General features: G+C 43.3%; 1 protein-coding gene across 3 annotated transcripts in view; it reads right to left on the bottom strand.

The window, feature by feature from the left end:
* Window positions 1-16,472, bottom strand: part of LOC149144987 (uncharacterized) — a 56,398-nt gene extending 39,926 nt beyond the window's left edge. Inside the window, exons 1-2 of one of the 3 annotated variants that reach the window (XM_089448554.1) lie at window positions 16,288-16,472; window positions 16,064-16,202 (exon numbers count right to left, since the gene is read on the bottom strand). In XM_089448554.1, coding sequence (XP_089304680.1) covers window positions 16,064-16,189 — 126 coding nt within the window. In that variant the 5' untranslated portion in view covers window positions 16,190-16,202; window positions 16,288-16,472. Of the gene's footprint in view, window positions 1-16,063; window positions 16,223-16,287 lie in introns of those variants that run through there. The other 2 variants (XM_089448553.1, XM_089448552.1) reach the window with 2 other exon arrangements.
* Between the last annotated feature and the right edge of the window lie 339 nt (window positions 16,473-16,811).

The raw sequence follows: 16,811 nt of genomic DNA, 5'->3' as shown, positions 1-16,811 counted from the left end.
CTTAAGGAGACTATTCAAGGAAGCGTAAGTAATCTAGGGTTTCTGTGGTAGGGTTGCCGACCTACAAGAAGAGACCGATATTTTGAAGGAAGTCAAGAAGGAGAAGAGGAAGGGCAGCGTTGGAGAGGAGGCTAGTGACTTGGTCTTGGGAGGACTCTAGTGTCAAGGGTCTTTGCCATGGTCTTGGTGTTCATCAATTGAAGATCTATAAGAAGAATTTCGTTTGGGTTTTACTCTCAAAGAGTGAGAGGTCTTGGCCCTCGCTGACAATTCTGATATTGTTTCTCTTGTCTCCTTATTGTTCATGATTTGGTAATTGTCTTGTGAAAAGAACATAATAATAACTAAAGAAGAAAAGATTGTAATCAAGAAGCAAAAGGCTATCACAAGCAATTATCTTAAGCAGAGAAATCAACTATCTATTGATGCCCTAGATTTCTCAACACCCCATAGCCTGTTGTTGGGAGACAACTAGAATGGAGAGGGCGGGGATCAGAGTGACAAACCCCACCCTAATCATTGTTGCATCTTGCCTATACAATTTGAGCGACAACAAGAAGCAAGAGAAACAATAGTTCTGATAGAAGTGTACTTGGCGATTGGAGGAAAAGTCTCATCATAGTCCACTCCCTCTTTTTGGGAGAACTCTCTTGCCACATACCTCACTTTGTACTTCACAATGCTACCATCTGCTACATGCTTGGTCTTATAGATCCACTTTGAAATCACTAAAGTCTTGGAACTATCTCCCACACATCATCCATCATGATGGACTGATACTCTTCCATCATGGCATCCTTCCAAACCTGTTGGCTTGTTGCCTCCTCATAACTAGTAGGCTCAGAATCAATGATGTGGCTCATCAATGCCATATAACTCAAGAACCTTTGTGGTCGCCTGCTCTCCCTAAAAGTATCATGGGGAACTGCATGCCTCTCTGCATCCTGCAAAGAGTCACAAAGATATGTCGGCTTCTTCCTGGTCTGTTCAACATCTCTAGGCAGGTCTACTGGCTCAACTGGCTCCATTGATTCCTCTTGATAATCTAAAGGATGATCGAATGGAATAGAGGGACCTATATGTGCATCCTTCGGAGCCTCCTGCTCCTCATAATCAATCTCCGTATGGGATTCTCTAGACCTCCTGAAGGCTACCTCCTCATCAAAAGTAACATGTTGACTAATCTCAATCTAACGTTGTTCTGGAATGTAGATCTTGTGGGCCTTTGAAGTCTCGTTGTATCCCACAAAATTACCCTTCTTCCCAAAAGATTCTAACTTCTTCCTGTTCTCCTTAGGCACATGAATGTATACTGGACAACCAAAGATCCTCAAATGACTAACCTCTAGCTTCACTCAAATAAATGCCTCCTCGAGAGTCTTATCCTCCAATATCTAGTGAGGACTCATGTTCTGAACATAAACAGTTGTCTCAGATGCCTCTGCCTATAAGAATATGGGTAGATACTAGATCCAAATCATGAATCATCGCCTTCACCGCTTCCACAATGGACCTGTCCTTCCTGTTGAAAATAGTAGCAAGAAAGGTCTTCTTGACTTGTGCTTTAGTCAAGAAAGACCTCACTCAATCTTCCCTTAGCATGCACAACTTCAAGGTGACAGTTTGACTCATGCGCAGAGTTGGAGAGGCAGTTGAGTCGATCTCCTAGTACGAGTTTAAGTTTGGAAGTGGACAAGTTAGAGAGCTTCAGTTCCAAATTGAGACAGAACGAGTTGAGGAGTCAATTCGACTCAGTTAACAAGTCAAACTCAACTCGTATTCCAAATTTACACTTGCCAGACTTAGTATGATCAAAAAGGTTAAAAGGGGGATGAAGGCACGTTTGTAATCATAATTGTTGAGCACGAGTTTTGTGTGAGAGCATGTTGTGGGAAGAGCATATCTAGGTGCAACCTATACGCAAATTTGAGACAGAGAAATTCTTTGCAAAAGTGTGTGCTAAGATTTAGGGAAAGGGGGTAATATATGTGGATGAAGGAGCGGGACCACGCAAATTTGAGACAGAGAAATTATTTGCAGAAGTGTGCTAAGATTTAGGGAAAGGGGGTAATATATGTGGATGAAGGAGCGGGACCACACAACCAAAATTAGGGTTTCTCATGAAATACCATCCCTAAAGCCAAATGGTCAATAAAAATGATCCCACGAGACTAGATTCCAAGGTTAATATCCAAAAAGGGGTCTAGGGGACAAAAGCACAGACCTAGCCCATTCTTTCTGCCATATCCCCCCATTAATCCATGCCCAGAAGTGTCCATGATAAGCAAACTACAATACTCAATTACCAAATGATAAGGCATACCCTTAGGTTCAAGAGGCCCACTTTCAAACATACGATCATCACAGATGGGTGAGGGACCACATGGTTGGCTCAGGTGGCGGAGAAGTGGCACAACGAGCTAGTTGGTCGCTGCAAGGGGTTGTTGGCTGTCAGCTAAGGACCATCTTGGAAAAAAAATCTCCTAAAGATATGGCCCACAAAATGGTGGGTAACAGTAAGCATTGGTGTATTTGGGGTAAGTGATTGGCGAAGGTGAAGTCAAGATACATCTCACGAAGATGGAGGCCATCCTCAAGTGGTTAGTTCCTACTAATGTCACTAAAGTTAGGAACTTTGTGGGGGCGGGGCAGTACCTATTGATGTTTACAACATGCTTTTCAACTATAGTTGTGCCATTTCATGCCATAACAACCAGTGATAAGAATTTTCAGCAGGAGAAGAATCAACAAAAAGCTTTCAATGAGTTAAAATGGAAGATCAATCAATCACTAATTCTTGCATTGTCTAATTTGTAGAAGTTTTCAAAGAGGAAGTGGGTGCAAGACAATATGCTATGCAAGTAATCTTGATGCAAGGGAGGTAAGCCAATATGCAATCAATGTTCCACCAAGTTTCTAGGACGAGGAAGCACATGAGCAGGGTGACACACATGGGGCTCATGTGCAAGCAACCCCAAATTTTTGGCAATTTTAGGGAAGGTGAGGGGATGTTGGGTACCTAACATAGGGCTCCCCATGTCTAAAACTATAAACATAAAAATAATAATGATAAAGTCCCAACAATAACAATTTATCCCATGTAAATTTAGCATTGTGCGATATAAATACTAAACAGTAAAGAGTGAAATAGTACTAAATTCAAATATGTGAATAATATAAAAATGAATGAGATTAAGATTCAATAATGAAATGCATTGATTCATAAACCATAAACGAAACAGAAATAGTAACATTGATACATTCATTTAAATTCATCATTCTAGAACCTAATTATTACTAAGAAAAATAGTAGATAATAAGATACTGAAGTTTGAAATAGTAAATTGAAATTACTCAAACTCAAAAACAATAAAGAGTAAAATAGTACTAAATTCAAATTTGTAAATGATATAAACATGAATGAGATTAAGATTCAATAATGAAATGCATTGATTCATAACCCATAAATGAAACAGAAATAGTAACATTGATACATTCATTTAAATTCATCATTCTAGAACCTAATTATTACTAAGAAAAATAGTAGATAATAAGATACTGAAGTTTGAAATAGTAAATTGAAATTACTCAAACTCAAAAACAATAAAAGTGACAAGTCAAAGACTCAATCTGAGGTCATCAATATCTAGAGTCAAGACTCGCAAATTAAAATTGAAAATTAACAATGGACAATAAACATTGAAAATAAAATGAGCATCAGGGAATTAAAGTGAATAAAATGTAAATAAAAGTGAAAGTGAGGTAGTTATTTTTTTTAAAGCTTTTATATGCAAAAATGTTGTGGGGGGCGGGGAGGGGGCACCTAGAAGTCCCCCTTTTGTGGGGGGGCACCCAGAAACACCCTTTTTCTAAGGGTGACATCCAAAAGTCCCCCTATCATGTGGGGATGCCCAAAAGCAACGCTTTTCTAGGGGGGCACCTAGAAGCACTCCTCTTTTGGGGGTACGCATGGAAGTCCCCATTTGGGGGGAATGCATTCCCCACATTGGGGAAACATTTCCTCAAGTGCCCTCCCCGTCCCAAGAGCATAGGGGACATGCCCCCCACCTTTGGGACGCATCCCCATGGAATACTAGTATGCTATCATTCTAAAATGTTTCATGGTGGAGTCCTAAACTACCCTACATGATAAGGAACTCTACCTTGCCATTCAAGCTATTAAAAAGTGGAAGAACTATCTAATGGGCAATGAAACCATTATCCACACTAATCACCCACCACTATAGTGTTTGCAGGCCCAAGTAAGCTTCAACAAACCAAACACTACAAGTGGATGAGATTTTTGCAACAATTCAATCTAGTCATCAAATCTAAGAAGGGCATCACTAATAAGTTGGCAGACATGCTTTCAAGGCCACCCATATCCAAGATTACAGTCTTAGCAACCCTTATGCACATGGAGCCTTTTACCCATGATGCATACATATAGACATACACTAAAGACAAGAACTTTAAAGAGGTGTTTTAGCAACTACAAGGCCAAAGTCATGTAGAAGAATGTGACGATAAGGCTAACTATCATCTCTACAGTGGATTGCTCTACAAGCTATACAAGCTCTATGTTCCTAAAGGTAAAAGATTGCAAGTTATCAGAGAGGCTCACGCGTCCAAGGTTGTAGAACTTTCTGTTATTAGGAATAAAATTGCCAACTTAAAGAGGTATGTGTATTCGCCCAGAGTCCAAGAAGATGTAGCTCAATATTAGAGGATGAATTTTTTTGGACAACAAACCTAGTAACGAAAAGAAAAGTCTACACCATCCCTTACCTATACCCACTAGACCAAAAGATAGCATCTCCATGGAATTTGTGGGTGGTTTGACAACAACCAAGAAGGGACATGACTATCTATTTGTGGTAGTTGATAGGTTCAACAAGATGTGCATTTTTATGCCTGGTAAAAAGATCATCAAAGGACACGAAGCAACAAACAGGTTCTTTAAAAAGGTCAGTGCACTTTGGGATACTAAGGAGTATCACCTCGAATAGAGATACCAAATTTCACAATGCCTTTTAGATTATACTTTGGGAGAAGATGGATACCAAATTTCTCAATGCCTTGTAAACTATACTTTGGGAGAAGATAGATACCAAATTGAAAAGATCTACAACTTGTCATCCACAGATAAATGGATAGAAGTACTCAACAAAACATAGTTTCCACTTTTGAAGAGTTACAATCAAAAGCATCCAAAGACTTGGGAAGAAATTTGATTTATATTCAGCACTCTTATAATAGAGCAATCCACACTTCTACTAATAAGTTCCCTTTTGAAACTTATTTTAGGTATTTGACACCATTGCCCTTAGATGTTGTATATCGACAAAAGGGAGTGATGGAAGACATCATAGGAGATGCAATGAAAGCAGAAAAATTGTTGAAAAGAACAGACAAATCTATTTGCAAGTACAAGAGGCATTGAAGAATTCACAATAAAAGTACAAGGTCCAACATGATTAGCACAGAATCAAGAAAGCATTCAAGGTGGGAAACAACGTTTAGTTGCATTAAACAAAGAAAGACTACAAGGTTCTGGTAAGAAGATCAAGGCTCTGCAATATGGTCCTTTTAAAGTATTAAAGAAGTTAAGTGATAATCCCTATAGACTCAGTGTACCCATATATACGCATTTACTTAATAGTGAATGTGGAAAATCTGAAACTCTATGAACCTTACATGTTGAATCCAGAAACTAAGAAGCAAGTTCTACTTACCATAGAGGATTTAGCACCAAAAGCTCAAGAAAAGTTGGCAAAAGATACATTTTTGCAGAAGAAGTCCAAAATTATTAGACAAGGTCAACATAAACTTTGGTAGATAGGATTGGAAGGGCAACTTCTAGGAAAGGCCAAAAGGTACGTAGCGGAAAAATTTCGTCACCTCATTCAATAAAAATTTTTAGGGACCAAAAACCTCGTTAGATGGGGAGCTATGATTTGGAATGGATCATTATAGGATTTGTCAAGTATGTTGATACATTTTAGGAGGAAAAGAAGAATTAGCTTGTAGGGCCCATTTTAGGAGCAGGTCGCAATATGGTGATTTGGCATCTTCTAGAGCCAATTTGAGGCATCAAACGACACTTTTGGTGTCAAAACTTTGCAAGATTAGCCCCTACCCCCTCAACATTGTTCTGCACATCGTAAGCTTTCAAATAGTCAAAAAATCACGTCAATTGGAGTTTGTAAAAATTAGGCCTCCCACAAGTTGACCTACCTCGTTAACCAAGATGGTACCAAGTGGATGCCACATTAGCCCCACTACTCTCAAATGCAAGGCTAGTCATGTGTGGACATTCAAGAAGATTCTAGAGGGTCCAAATCTGTGATATTCCTAATTAGCCATGGCTAATTGGAATATTCGATTTTGTTCAATTTTTGCCTTCTATAGTTATTTATAAATAAAAAGGTGAGGAAGGGGGACATAACTCACTTTTAAAATAAAAGTCACTTCCTAGTAGCACAACGTTGTGACTTAAAGGGGAGCCAAGGGGGCCAAAGGGGGACGTAGAGATGGAGCCCACGCAGACACATGGAGGGACTGCGCAGAAGGGAAGAAACACGTGGCAAGAGGGGAATTACGTTGGAGGAGGTGAGCCTTGGAATTGAGAGAGGCAAAGGCTATAAAGGGAGAGAGAAGCCCCCTCATTTTGATCATTCAATTACGACCATTTGTGATAGTCATTTCGACTTAGAGCACGCTGGTTGTTTAGCTAGTCTGCAACACTGTTTAGTGCATTGATTGTCTCCATTCGGAGATCTCACCTTTAGCCCCGGGGGACTTCGAGTGCCTGCTTGGGCAAGGTATTTCCATTGGCATTTCAGCAGTAGTTTCATTAGTATTTCAGCAGCAATTTCATCAGCGTTTTGGAGGACTGCGTAGCACTAAGAGAGGGACGCAGTCCTTTCTGGCAAGAGTTCTGGGTTGAGGGTTTGCAGTAGGATTTGTGCTGAGAGATAGAGCAGGGGATCAGCCCTTGCATATTGGAGAGTTTTGGCAGGGGTTTCAGGCATATTTCTGGAGGGTTTCATTCAGTGGCAGCGCAGAGCATTAAGGGACTGCGCAGAACCCCAAGGGGGTGATTTTCGGGGGTCGGCCATTTCATAAAAGCTTTCTGGGCTTTTCTGGGTTTCTTGAGTAGAGTCTAATTCCAGAGTTTCAGCCTTTTTTGAGGAGGGGAGTAGCCCCAAATCTTCATTTGATTTCTAGCAACAGCAGTAGCACAGCAGTTCTCCAGCAGCTTGGATGCAGTTCAGAGAGGGGCCATTCCTTTGCTATTCTGAGTGTATTTCTTCACTTGCCTTGTGCAAGTCGAGGTGCCATCTTTCTGATCACCTCCTGTACTCATTCTATTACTCAGTATAATAAAATGGCTTAGCATTTCTCTCTGCATTTCTTGAGTATCTGTTTATGGTTATATTGTTATATGTTGCACCATTGTTATTTGTATCCCTTTGAGCATTCTCGGCTATTATACCACTTGTGTGTCTCTCCTATACTCTTAGACAGAGTCTGGAAAGGGCCAGGTAGCCTCCGAATCTCGTCCTCATTTCAGAGCCGACATATCTGGTAAATGCCCTCCCAGTCCATCTTTGGTTGGAGTTTGCTTGTGTTTGAGGAATATTCCTAATAAGGGATATTACAGTGGTATCAGAGCATAGATCTAGCTCAGCCTGTGGAGCTAGCAATCTATGACACCGGGGGAAAAACCCTATATCTGTTACAGAGGTCGGAGATACAAAGACACTGGGCGTAGGTTGGAAAACACTTACGGAGATGGAGACTGTGTTCCGGTGGTGGATGCAGAACAGGAGGAGCTTGTGGTGGACGCAGAACAGGAGGAGCCTGTGGTGGACACAAAGCAGGAGGCTCCAATGGCAGATGATGACGGGAAGAGATTTGTGGATATGCTCCTCAAATCAGTGCAGGATATGTCGAGGCAGATTGAGGTGATGGGGCAGAGATTCACGGCAATAGAGGCCAGACAGCGTGAGAGCCCACAGTTTTTCCAAGTTGGTGAAGGATCGGGCGCATCCCACCATTTGCCAGAGCAGTGTGATATTGCGCAGCAGGTGGCCTCACATGCCCCTACACGCTCTACCATGCCCACTTTCTTAGGAGCAGACAACGGGGCCGTTGCCCAACAGGAGGCAGAGCCCAGACATATGGGTGATTATTTTGCTGAGTACCAAGCCTATGGGCAAGAGTTCAAGGAAGCCCTCTCATTCAGAGATTTTGTTCAGCTCCAGCGAGATAGTAGACCCCGCAACCATCACAGAGGGTATCGGCATTACCATGATGGTGACACCCACCGTGCAGCGAGTAGATTCCACTTACCTACGTTTGATGGTTCATCAAACAGTTCGGTAAAGTCTTGGGTGGAGAAGCTGGACATTTATTTCCAGCTTAACCAGATGTCGAAGACAGAGGCCATCAAGGTGGCAACATTCCATTTGGATGGTGCGGCCCAGGATTGGTGGTTTCACGGGATGGTTACACTCGGACACTCTATAATGACGACATATGCCGAGTTTACTAGGAGATTGATGGAGCGATTTGATCGGAGGGATCCAGAGCAACATTTTGTTGAGCTGACAAGGCTCAAACAAATAGGGAGCCCAGAGACCTACATTGCAGATTTCTTGAAGGTCTCTGTGATGGTGCTAGACCTATCCACAGCGCAAAGGGTCTATATGTATGTTGAGGGGTTAGCAAAGCCACTTCAGGGTTTAGTCCGATCCACTAGACTAGCCACACTCCAGGACGCTATTAGCAGGACCCGAGATTTACAAGATGTCTTACCCAGGACCCGGACACCTTACCCCCAGAGACAGACTTTTCAGTCTAAGGGGAAGGATGTGAGGATTCCACCTCCAAAGGGGAATCCAGGACGAGTACAGATTGACGATGATGCCAAGAGAGAGCTGAAGAAGAAGCGGTTGTGCTTCACTTGTCAGGAGCCGTGGACACCAGGACATAGATGTGTTGCTGGCAAAGCACACTTTATTGAAGTCTTCTCCGAGAGCAGTGGAGAAGAGGATGATGAGGATGATGTGGAGGCAGGAGATAGCCATGACGTACAGGGACCTTTGCCACCTCCACTGCCAGCAATAGGTGGTGCATCTTTTGCACCCACCCGAGGGGCCCTTGCAACATTGTGAGGAGTTCCCAAGTATCTGACGCTACGCGTACGGGGGGCAGTACGTGGCCAGCGAGTATCAGTTTTGGTTGACAGTGGGGCAACCCACAACTTCATCGATGCACAGATGGTTGAGCGGAGGGGTATACAAATAGAGAGCTTCGATGGGTTTTCAATCTTGGTCCCAGGAGATAAGACCATGAAGTGTGCTCGTTATGTTCCAGAGCTTTCAGTGACGATGGGCACCTACACATTGACTAGCCACTTTTTCGTGGTCGATATTCCAGACACCAACATGATACTGGGTGTTCAATGGCTTATCACTCTAGGGAAGGTCACGACAGATTGGAAGACCCTAGAGATGGAGTGGGATGATGAGAGGACAAGGAGGCGTGAGAAGATACGGGGACAGCACACATATCCCCCTCAAACGGTTTCGGCTCATTGGATGGAGGCAGTCTTCCGGAAGGGAGACATAGAGTGGGCAGTGGAGCTGCGTACATCAGAGGCAAGGACTACAGGGCAAATGGTACATCCAGAGATACAGTCCATCCTTGACCGGTATGCCATAGTGTTTGGGGAGATTCCACCAGGACAGCCACCAGATCGGGGGTTTGAGCACACCATCGAGCTTGAGCAGGGCATACAGGCAGTGATTACCACCCCCTATAGGCACCCCAAGGCCTATCGAGATGAGATTGAGCGGGCTATCCAGAAGTTGTTGGCTCTTGGGCACATTCGACCAAGCACGAGTCCTTTTGCTTCTTTCGTGGTGTTGGTGAAGAAGAAGGATGGTACATTGAGGATGCGCATTGACTATAGGGCCCTGAACAAGAAGACCCTGAAGAACAAGTACCCCATACCCAGGATCGATGAGTTGATGGACGAGTTGAGAGGAGCACAGTTCTTCTCAAAGATTGATTTGAGATCTGGGTACCATCAGATTCGCGTGAGGGAGCAGGACATTCCCAAGACCGCCTTCAGGTGTCACTATGGGCACTTTGAGTTCTTGGTGATGCCTTTTGGGCTAACCAACGCCCCCGCTACATTTTAGTCCTGCATGAATCACATCTTCCACAGTCACTTGAGGAAGTTTGTGTTAGTATTCTTTGATGATATTCTCATTTACAGCAGGACTTGGGAGGAGCATCTCCAGCACGTTGAGACAGTATTGCGTATCTTACAGGAGCAGCAGTTCTATGCCAAACTCTCCAAGTGTGAGTTTGGGTTGACGGAGATGTTGTATCTGGGACACATCATAGGGGTGGATGGAGTGAGAGTCCACGAGGAGAAGATCAGGGCCATCAGAGAATGGCCGGAGCCGAGAAACGTGACAGAACTCTGGGGATTCATTGGCATTTGTACTTACTACCGGAAGTTCGTCAAGAGTTTCTCCCAGCTTGCTGCACCCCTGACAGATTTGACGAGGAAGGGGGCTTTCAGTTGGTCGGATACAGCGCAACGAGCCTTTGACAGGCTCAAGGAGGTTATGAGCAACTGCCCAGTGCTTGCATTGCCAGATTTCACGCAGCCATTCGTTTTGGAGTGTGATGTGTCGGGAGAGGGATTAACACAGTATTGATGCAGGGAGGTCACCCTATAGCATATGAGAGCCGGAAGCTCCTTCCGCACGAGAGGTTGTATTCTATATACGACAAGGAGATGATGGCCATCATGCATGCATTGGCCAAGTTCCAGCAGTATTTGGTAGGTAACAGGTTCAAGGTGAGGACTGATCACAACAGCCTTAGATTCTTTTTGGAGTAGAAGCAGCTACAGGAGAGGCAGCAGAAGTGGATCAGTAAGATCCAAGCGTATGACTTTGACATTGAGTATGTCAAGGGCAAGAACAACGTGGTAGTAGATGCCCTTTCACGTAGACCAGCCACGTTGTCTCTTATGAGCTTGGATACAGACTGGAGGGCTCGACTCTTAGTAGAGTACTCCAAGGACAGGTTTGCATGCGAGGTTTTGGATGGGCAAGTGGCAGATGACAGCTAAAGGGTGGTCAATGAGATCATCTATTACAGGGACCGGATCCTCTTGACTGAGGGTCTCAGCTCAAGAAGAAGATACTACAAGTATCACATGATTCACCATTGGCAGGCCATCAGGGGTTTACCAAAACCTACAGGGCCATTAGAGAGAGGTTCTCATGGAAGGGCCTCAAGGAGGACGTACTCCAACATATCTGGGAGTGCGATGTTTGCCAGAGGAACAAGGGAGAGATGAGCCATCCCGCGGGATTATTGCAGCCTCTTCACATTCCAAAGGGGAAGTGGGAGAGTATTTCGATGGACTTCATCACAGGGTTGCCCATGGTACAGGGCAAGATTTGTATCTTTGTCGTCGTTGATCGACTGACAAAGTACGCACATTTTTTCACCATACCCGCACACTATACAACAACACAGGTGGCCGAGCTATTCTTCAGAGAAATCTTCAGGCTACATGGTCTTCCTAAGACCATTGTCAGTGATAGGGACAACCATTTCATGGGCGGGTTTTGGCAGGAGCTTTTCCGGTTGGTGGGGACGAAGTTGACACCGAGTACCAGTGATCACCCACAAACGGACGGGCGGACAGAGATAGTTAACAAGTGGCTGGAGGGCTACTTGTGTAACTATGTCAGTGGGCAGCAGCGAGCGTGGCTGAAGTGGCTGCATCTGGGGGAGTACTGCTACAACACTTCACATCACATGTCCATTGGTATGTCGCCATTCTATGCCTTATATGGGTATCATCCTTTATCTTTTGCTGACGTGATGTTTGGTGACAACAAGGCTCCTAGAGCCAAGATTTGGATCCAAGAGAGTCAGGATATCCTCCGAGCTCTCAAGGATAACATGGCTACAGCGCAGAACCAGCAGAAGCTGTATGCCGACAGGGGTCGGGTGGAGAGACAGTTTGAGGTAGGGGACATGGTCTACCTACGATTACAACCATACTGACAATCGTCACTGAAGCTGAAGGGGGCTGAGAAGCTTAAGCCCTGCTTTTATGGGCCATACAGGGTGATACGCAGGACTGGACAAGTTGCATATGAGTTGGAGCTGCCCCAAGGCAGCAAGATTCATAACGTTTTTCATGTATCATGCATGAAGAAGGCATTAGGGCAGCAGATGACAGTGACAGATGAGCTACCACCCATGTATGATGAGGGGCATTTGGTGTTGCAACCGGAGGCTATCATTGATACCAGGGAGAGGCAACTGCGGAGCAGGACAGTCCGGGAATTCTTGGTGAGGTGGAAGAATTTGCCGGATAAGGATGCCACTTGGGAGAGTGAGAAAATCTTGCAGCATCCATCACTTCAGTTGCTTGAGGACAAACAACATTTTGCCGGGGGAGACTGTAATATTCCTAAATAGCCATGGCTAACTGGAATATTCGATTTTGCTCAATTTTTGCCTATTATAGTTATTTATAAATAAAAAGGTGAGGAAGGGGGACATAACTCACTTTTAGAATAAAAGTCACTTCCTAGTAGCACAACGTTGTGACTTAAAGGGGAGCCAAGGGGGCCAAAGGGGGACGTAGAGATGGAGCCCACACAGACACATGGAGGGACTACGCAGAAGGGAAGAAACACGTGGCAAGAGGGGAATTACGTTGGAGGAGGTGAGCCTTGGGATTGAGAGAGGCAAAGGCTATAACGGAGAGAGAAGCCCCCTCATTTTGATCATTCAGTTATGACCATTTGTGATAGTCATTTCGACTTAGAGCACGCTAGCTGTTTAGCTAGTCTACAACACTGTTTAGTGCATTGAGTGTCTCTGTTCGAAGATCTCACCCTTAGCCCCAGGGGACTTCGAGTGCCTGCTCGGGCAAGGTATTTCCATTGGCATTTCAGCAGTAGTTTCATTAGTATTTCAGGAGCAGTTTCATCAGCGTTTTGGAGGACTGCGCAGCACCGAGAGAGGGACGCAGTTCTTTCTGGCAGGAGTTCTGGGTTGAGGGTTTGCAGTAGGATTTGTCCTAAGAGATAGAGCAGGGGATCAGCCCTTGCATATTGGAGAGTTTTGGCAGGGGTTTCAGGCGGATTTCTAGAGGGTTTCATTTAGTGGCAGCGCAGAGCATTAAGGGACTGCGCAGAACCCCAAGGGGGTGATTTTCGGGGGTCGGCCATTTCAGAAAAGCTTTATGGGCTTTTTTGGATTTCTTGAGTAGAGTCTGATTCCATAGTTTCAGCGTTTTCTGAGGAGGGGGGCAGCCCCAAATCCTCATTTGATTTCTGGCAGCAGCAGCAACACAGCAGTTCTCTAGCAGCTTGGACACAGTTCAGAGAGGAGCCATTCCTTTGCTATTCTGAGTGTATTTCTTCATTTGCCTTGTGCAAGTCGAGGTGCCATCTTTCTGATCACCTCCTGTACTCATTCTATTACTTAGTATAATAAAATGGCTTAGCATTTCTCTGTGCATTTCTTGAGTATCTGCTTATGGTTATATTGTTATATGTTGCACCATTGTTATTTGTATCTCTTTGAGCATTCTCGACTATTATACCACTTGTGTGTCTCTCCTATACTCTTAGACAGAGTCTGGAAAGGGCCAAGTAGCCTCCGAATCTCGTCCTCTTTTCAGAGGCGACATATCTGGTAAATGCCCTCCCAATCCATCTCTGGTTGGAGTTTGCTTGTGTTTGAGGGATATTCCTGATATGGGATATTACAAAATCCCTAGTGCTAATTAAGGATTGAGGCATGCAAAAAACCTAACCCTAGATGGCTATCAAGCTATGTTAAATATCAAGACACTAAGAAGAGGAGGAGTTCCATTCTTTTGGTATTGTTATTGTTCCATAGTTGAGCAAAGCATCTAGGAATAGGATATTGAGGTATAATAGAGGTAGAAGATTCTAGCAACCACTCAGGCCATACTGTCCATGGCAACTCCGTAGTGAGTGCCCCCATCCTTTGTACTTGCATTTTAAAACTAAGAAGAACAAACAAACAAACAAAAAAGAGAGTTGAGCATAGGCCTCACCTTCTGACTAAGATCCTATACTTGATTTCCTATGTCATATCTTGTGTCCATTTGTGTGGATGATGTGTTCATTTGCTTGTTTCATTCATTTTGGTTTCAGTTCTTTCCATAATTTTGGTCGCTACACTAGTAATAATAAATATCGGATCTAAGGTAATAAACTACATAATAAAATATTTCATAAGTTAGAGATCTATTGTGGGCAACTACTATAGTGGACTATCCCTAGTAGTTTACATATCACTAAGATCTGACCCACTCGCTAACTTATTCCTCAATAACAATCTCTTCAGCCAATCCTTCGTTGTTGGACATCCACATCCTCACAAATATCCTTGGCATATCTTTCTGATATACGATCTCCAAAGCAAGGTATTGGGAAAAGCACACCTTATCCCCTAGTGCTCTCAAAAATAAAAGTTGTCCTTCAAAAGTGCATCCTTCTCTCCATGTTCTCAAACAATAAAAGTGTAGAAACCTGAATAGGTGAAATTTAAACCTTTCCACTTATAGTGGAAGCCCAAGAAGGTTTTGGGCCACTACAATAATATATCAGTGTCCTTTGGCCCACTTCCTTCACTTCATCAACAATCCAATCTACCGAAAGGGAAATCCAAAGACATCTCACTGAAGGGAGACATATTTTCCTTCCTTTTGATCGATTTCCTACAAAACCTAAATCGTCATTGACTCATTACCTTCATCTTCCTCTAAGATCTTCTTGCTCACTCCTAAGAGAGGACCATGTATATATCTTTGGAAACAAATAAATATTTTAAAGCCTGGCAGGTTACTCAAGTGATTGAGTGCTATGAAAGCAAATAAAAGGTAGTCTAACAGCTGAGCTAGCTATCTCTATGATATGTTAATACTTAATATCTCTACTGGGTCAAGAATACTTTAGTCTATGCCAATGGTTTACCCTCGTTGCCACCCATCAACAACAGTGAAGTCTTTGGGGGTTTACCATATTGGCACTGGTGATCTCAGAAGCAACAAGGCACCCTGAGGAGGAAGATTATGGTTGACAAGATAATGCACCAGAAGCCAAGTTCCCAACTTAGGATGGGGAGTGCAGCAGAGTACTAACATAGATGATGATTGATCCTCCGGCCACTGGACTAACCCTTCAACAGCAAAATCTCGCGCTTTCATGATTCTAATCTTGTTATCTTTAATGTTTGTACTAGCCAGCATGGCATTCTGTTTTTTCGGACTCCTAGATATTATTGCTAGCGGTTGGAACTTCTTAAAAATGTTCTTGTCCGCGATATTTGATATATTATTAATAAAAGCAGAATCATTTTCAAAACAAGAGTAGTGTATACTCCATCTCAAAAATAAAGAAGCAACCAAAATGTTCAACGTGTACCAACTGAAATCTATCAGGCTGTGGTTTTGTAACAAGTTGGAGACTTCGCACTTGCATCAAGAGTGACCCAGGTTCAAAACCCAACGTCTTGTATAGATGTGGCCATCTATGCAGACAAGGCCAGTGACAAGTCCTGGATGACCAGGACAGAATAGACAACGTGTTGCCTGGTAGCCCTAGGTAGGATGAGTGTAATGCATGTCTTAAGGAGTTTCGTACTCTCTCGAATCAAAAGGGTTTAACTACCAAATTTATAAAATAAATAACTAAACAAATCCCTATTTAGCAAAAATAATAATTCTAATGGTTGAAAATGAAGGATAAAACGCGGGTTTCAACCCATTGCATAAAATACTGCAAGGAGACGTGTCTAAGGACCAAAATAAAAGCACAACAGCATCAATACTTGAATTACAAACGCAACGAATGATGGATCGCTTCATTTTCTACGGTAAGAAAAACACCAAACAAAACAAAAACTGCAAGAAATCAGCAGTAACATATACATATAAGTGAAGCACTTTGGCAGAAAAGAAACAACTTACAGATTGAGCATTGTGCCAGGAAATCCCATTGTAGAGATTGACTGCAAAATTAAGACCCAGGTATATGCTGGCCACTCCAAGCGCTCCTGTGAAAGCTTTGAAAGCTATATCTCCTGCCTTGGCCATCCCTATAATCCTGCTAAACATTACATTATTCATAATCAATCAATTGTTTGGCATCAGTTTACAACTGTAGGTTGCTCGATTTAAGGATTAACACTTACTACTGTGTGATGCTGATCCCCGCCTCCTGAACCCGAAATCAATTCGTCCCTAACGATTACTTATTCCTCTGTACTCCTCGCCCGTTTAATCTCTCAACCTTTGACGTTAGTGACCTCCACACCCTCTCTTGACCCCTACTACCTTGGAGTCCCGTGTTGGTTCGCGGATGGGAGTGGTTAGGTAGGATTTAAAATCTGACCAAGTTAACGAAAACTTGAAAAATTTTAATTTTGCGCCACATGTTTCAAAAATCTACAAAAGTAGAGGGCTTGATCACAAAGATCCGTTTGCAGCTTAGAAGCGGATATTGCAACATATTTGCAGCGAGGTGAAGTTTTTATAGTGGGTGATTTCAATGTAGAATAGCAAGTGAGTAAGCTAGCATTCTTTGTTGTAAAGATGATTGTGACCCTATTTGGCTTACAGAAGAAAGTAATCATCAGTGGGAAAGAATTTCAAAGGACAAGCGCTGCAATCTCTTTGGTGAACAATTGTTTACTCTATGTGGGGCCTTTGATTTAGT

This window comes from Pinus tabuliformis, chromosome X, assembly GCF_031772625.1.
Source record: "Pinus tabuliformis cultivar Carrire ecotype Pingquan chromosome X, CPIR1, whole genome shotgun sequence".
Taxonomy (NCBI): domain Eukaryota; kingdom Viridiplantae; phylum Streptophyta; class Pinopsida; order Pinales; family Pinaceae; genus Pinus; species Pinus tabuliformis.
Note: the sequence above shows the minus strand (reverse complement) of the source record. Positions and strands in the feature narration are given on the sequence as shown.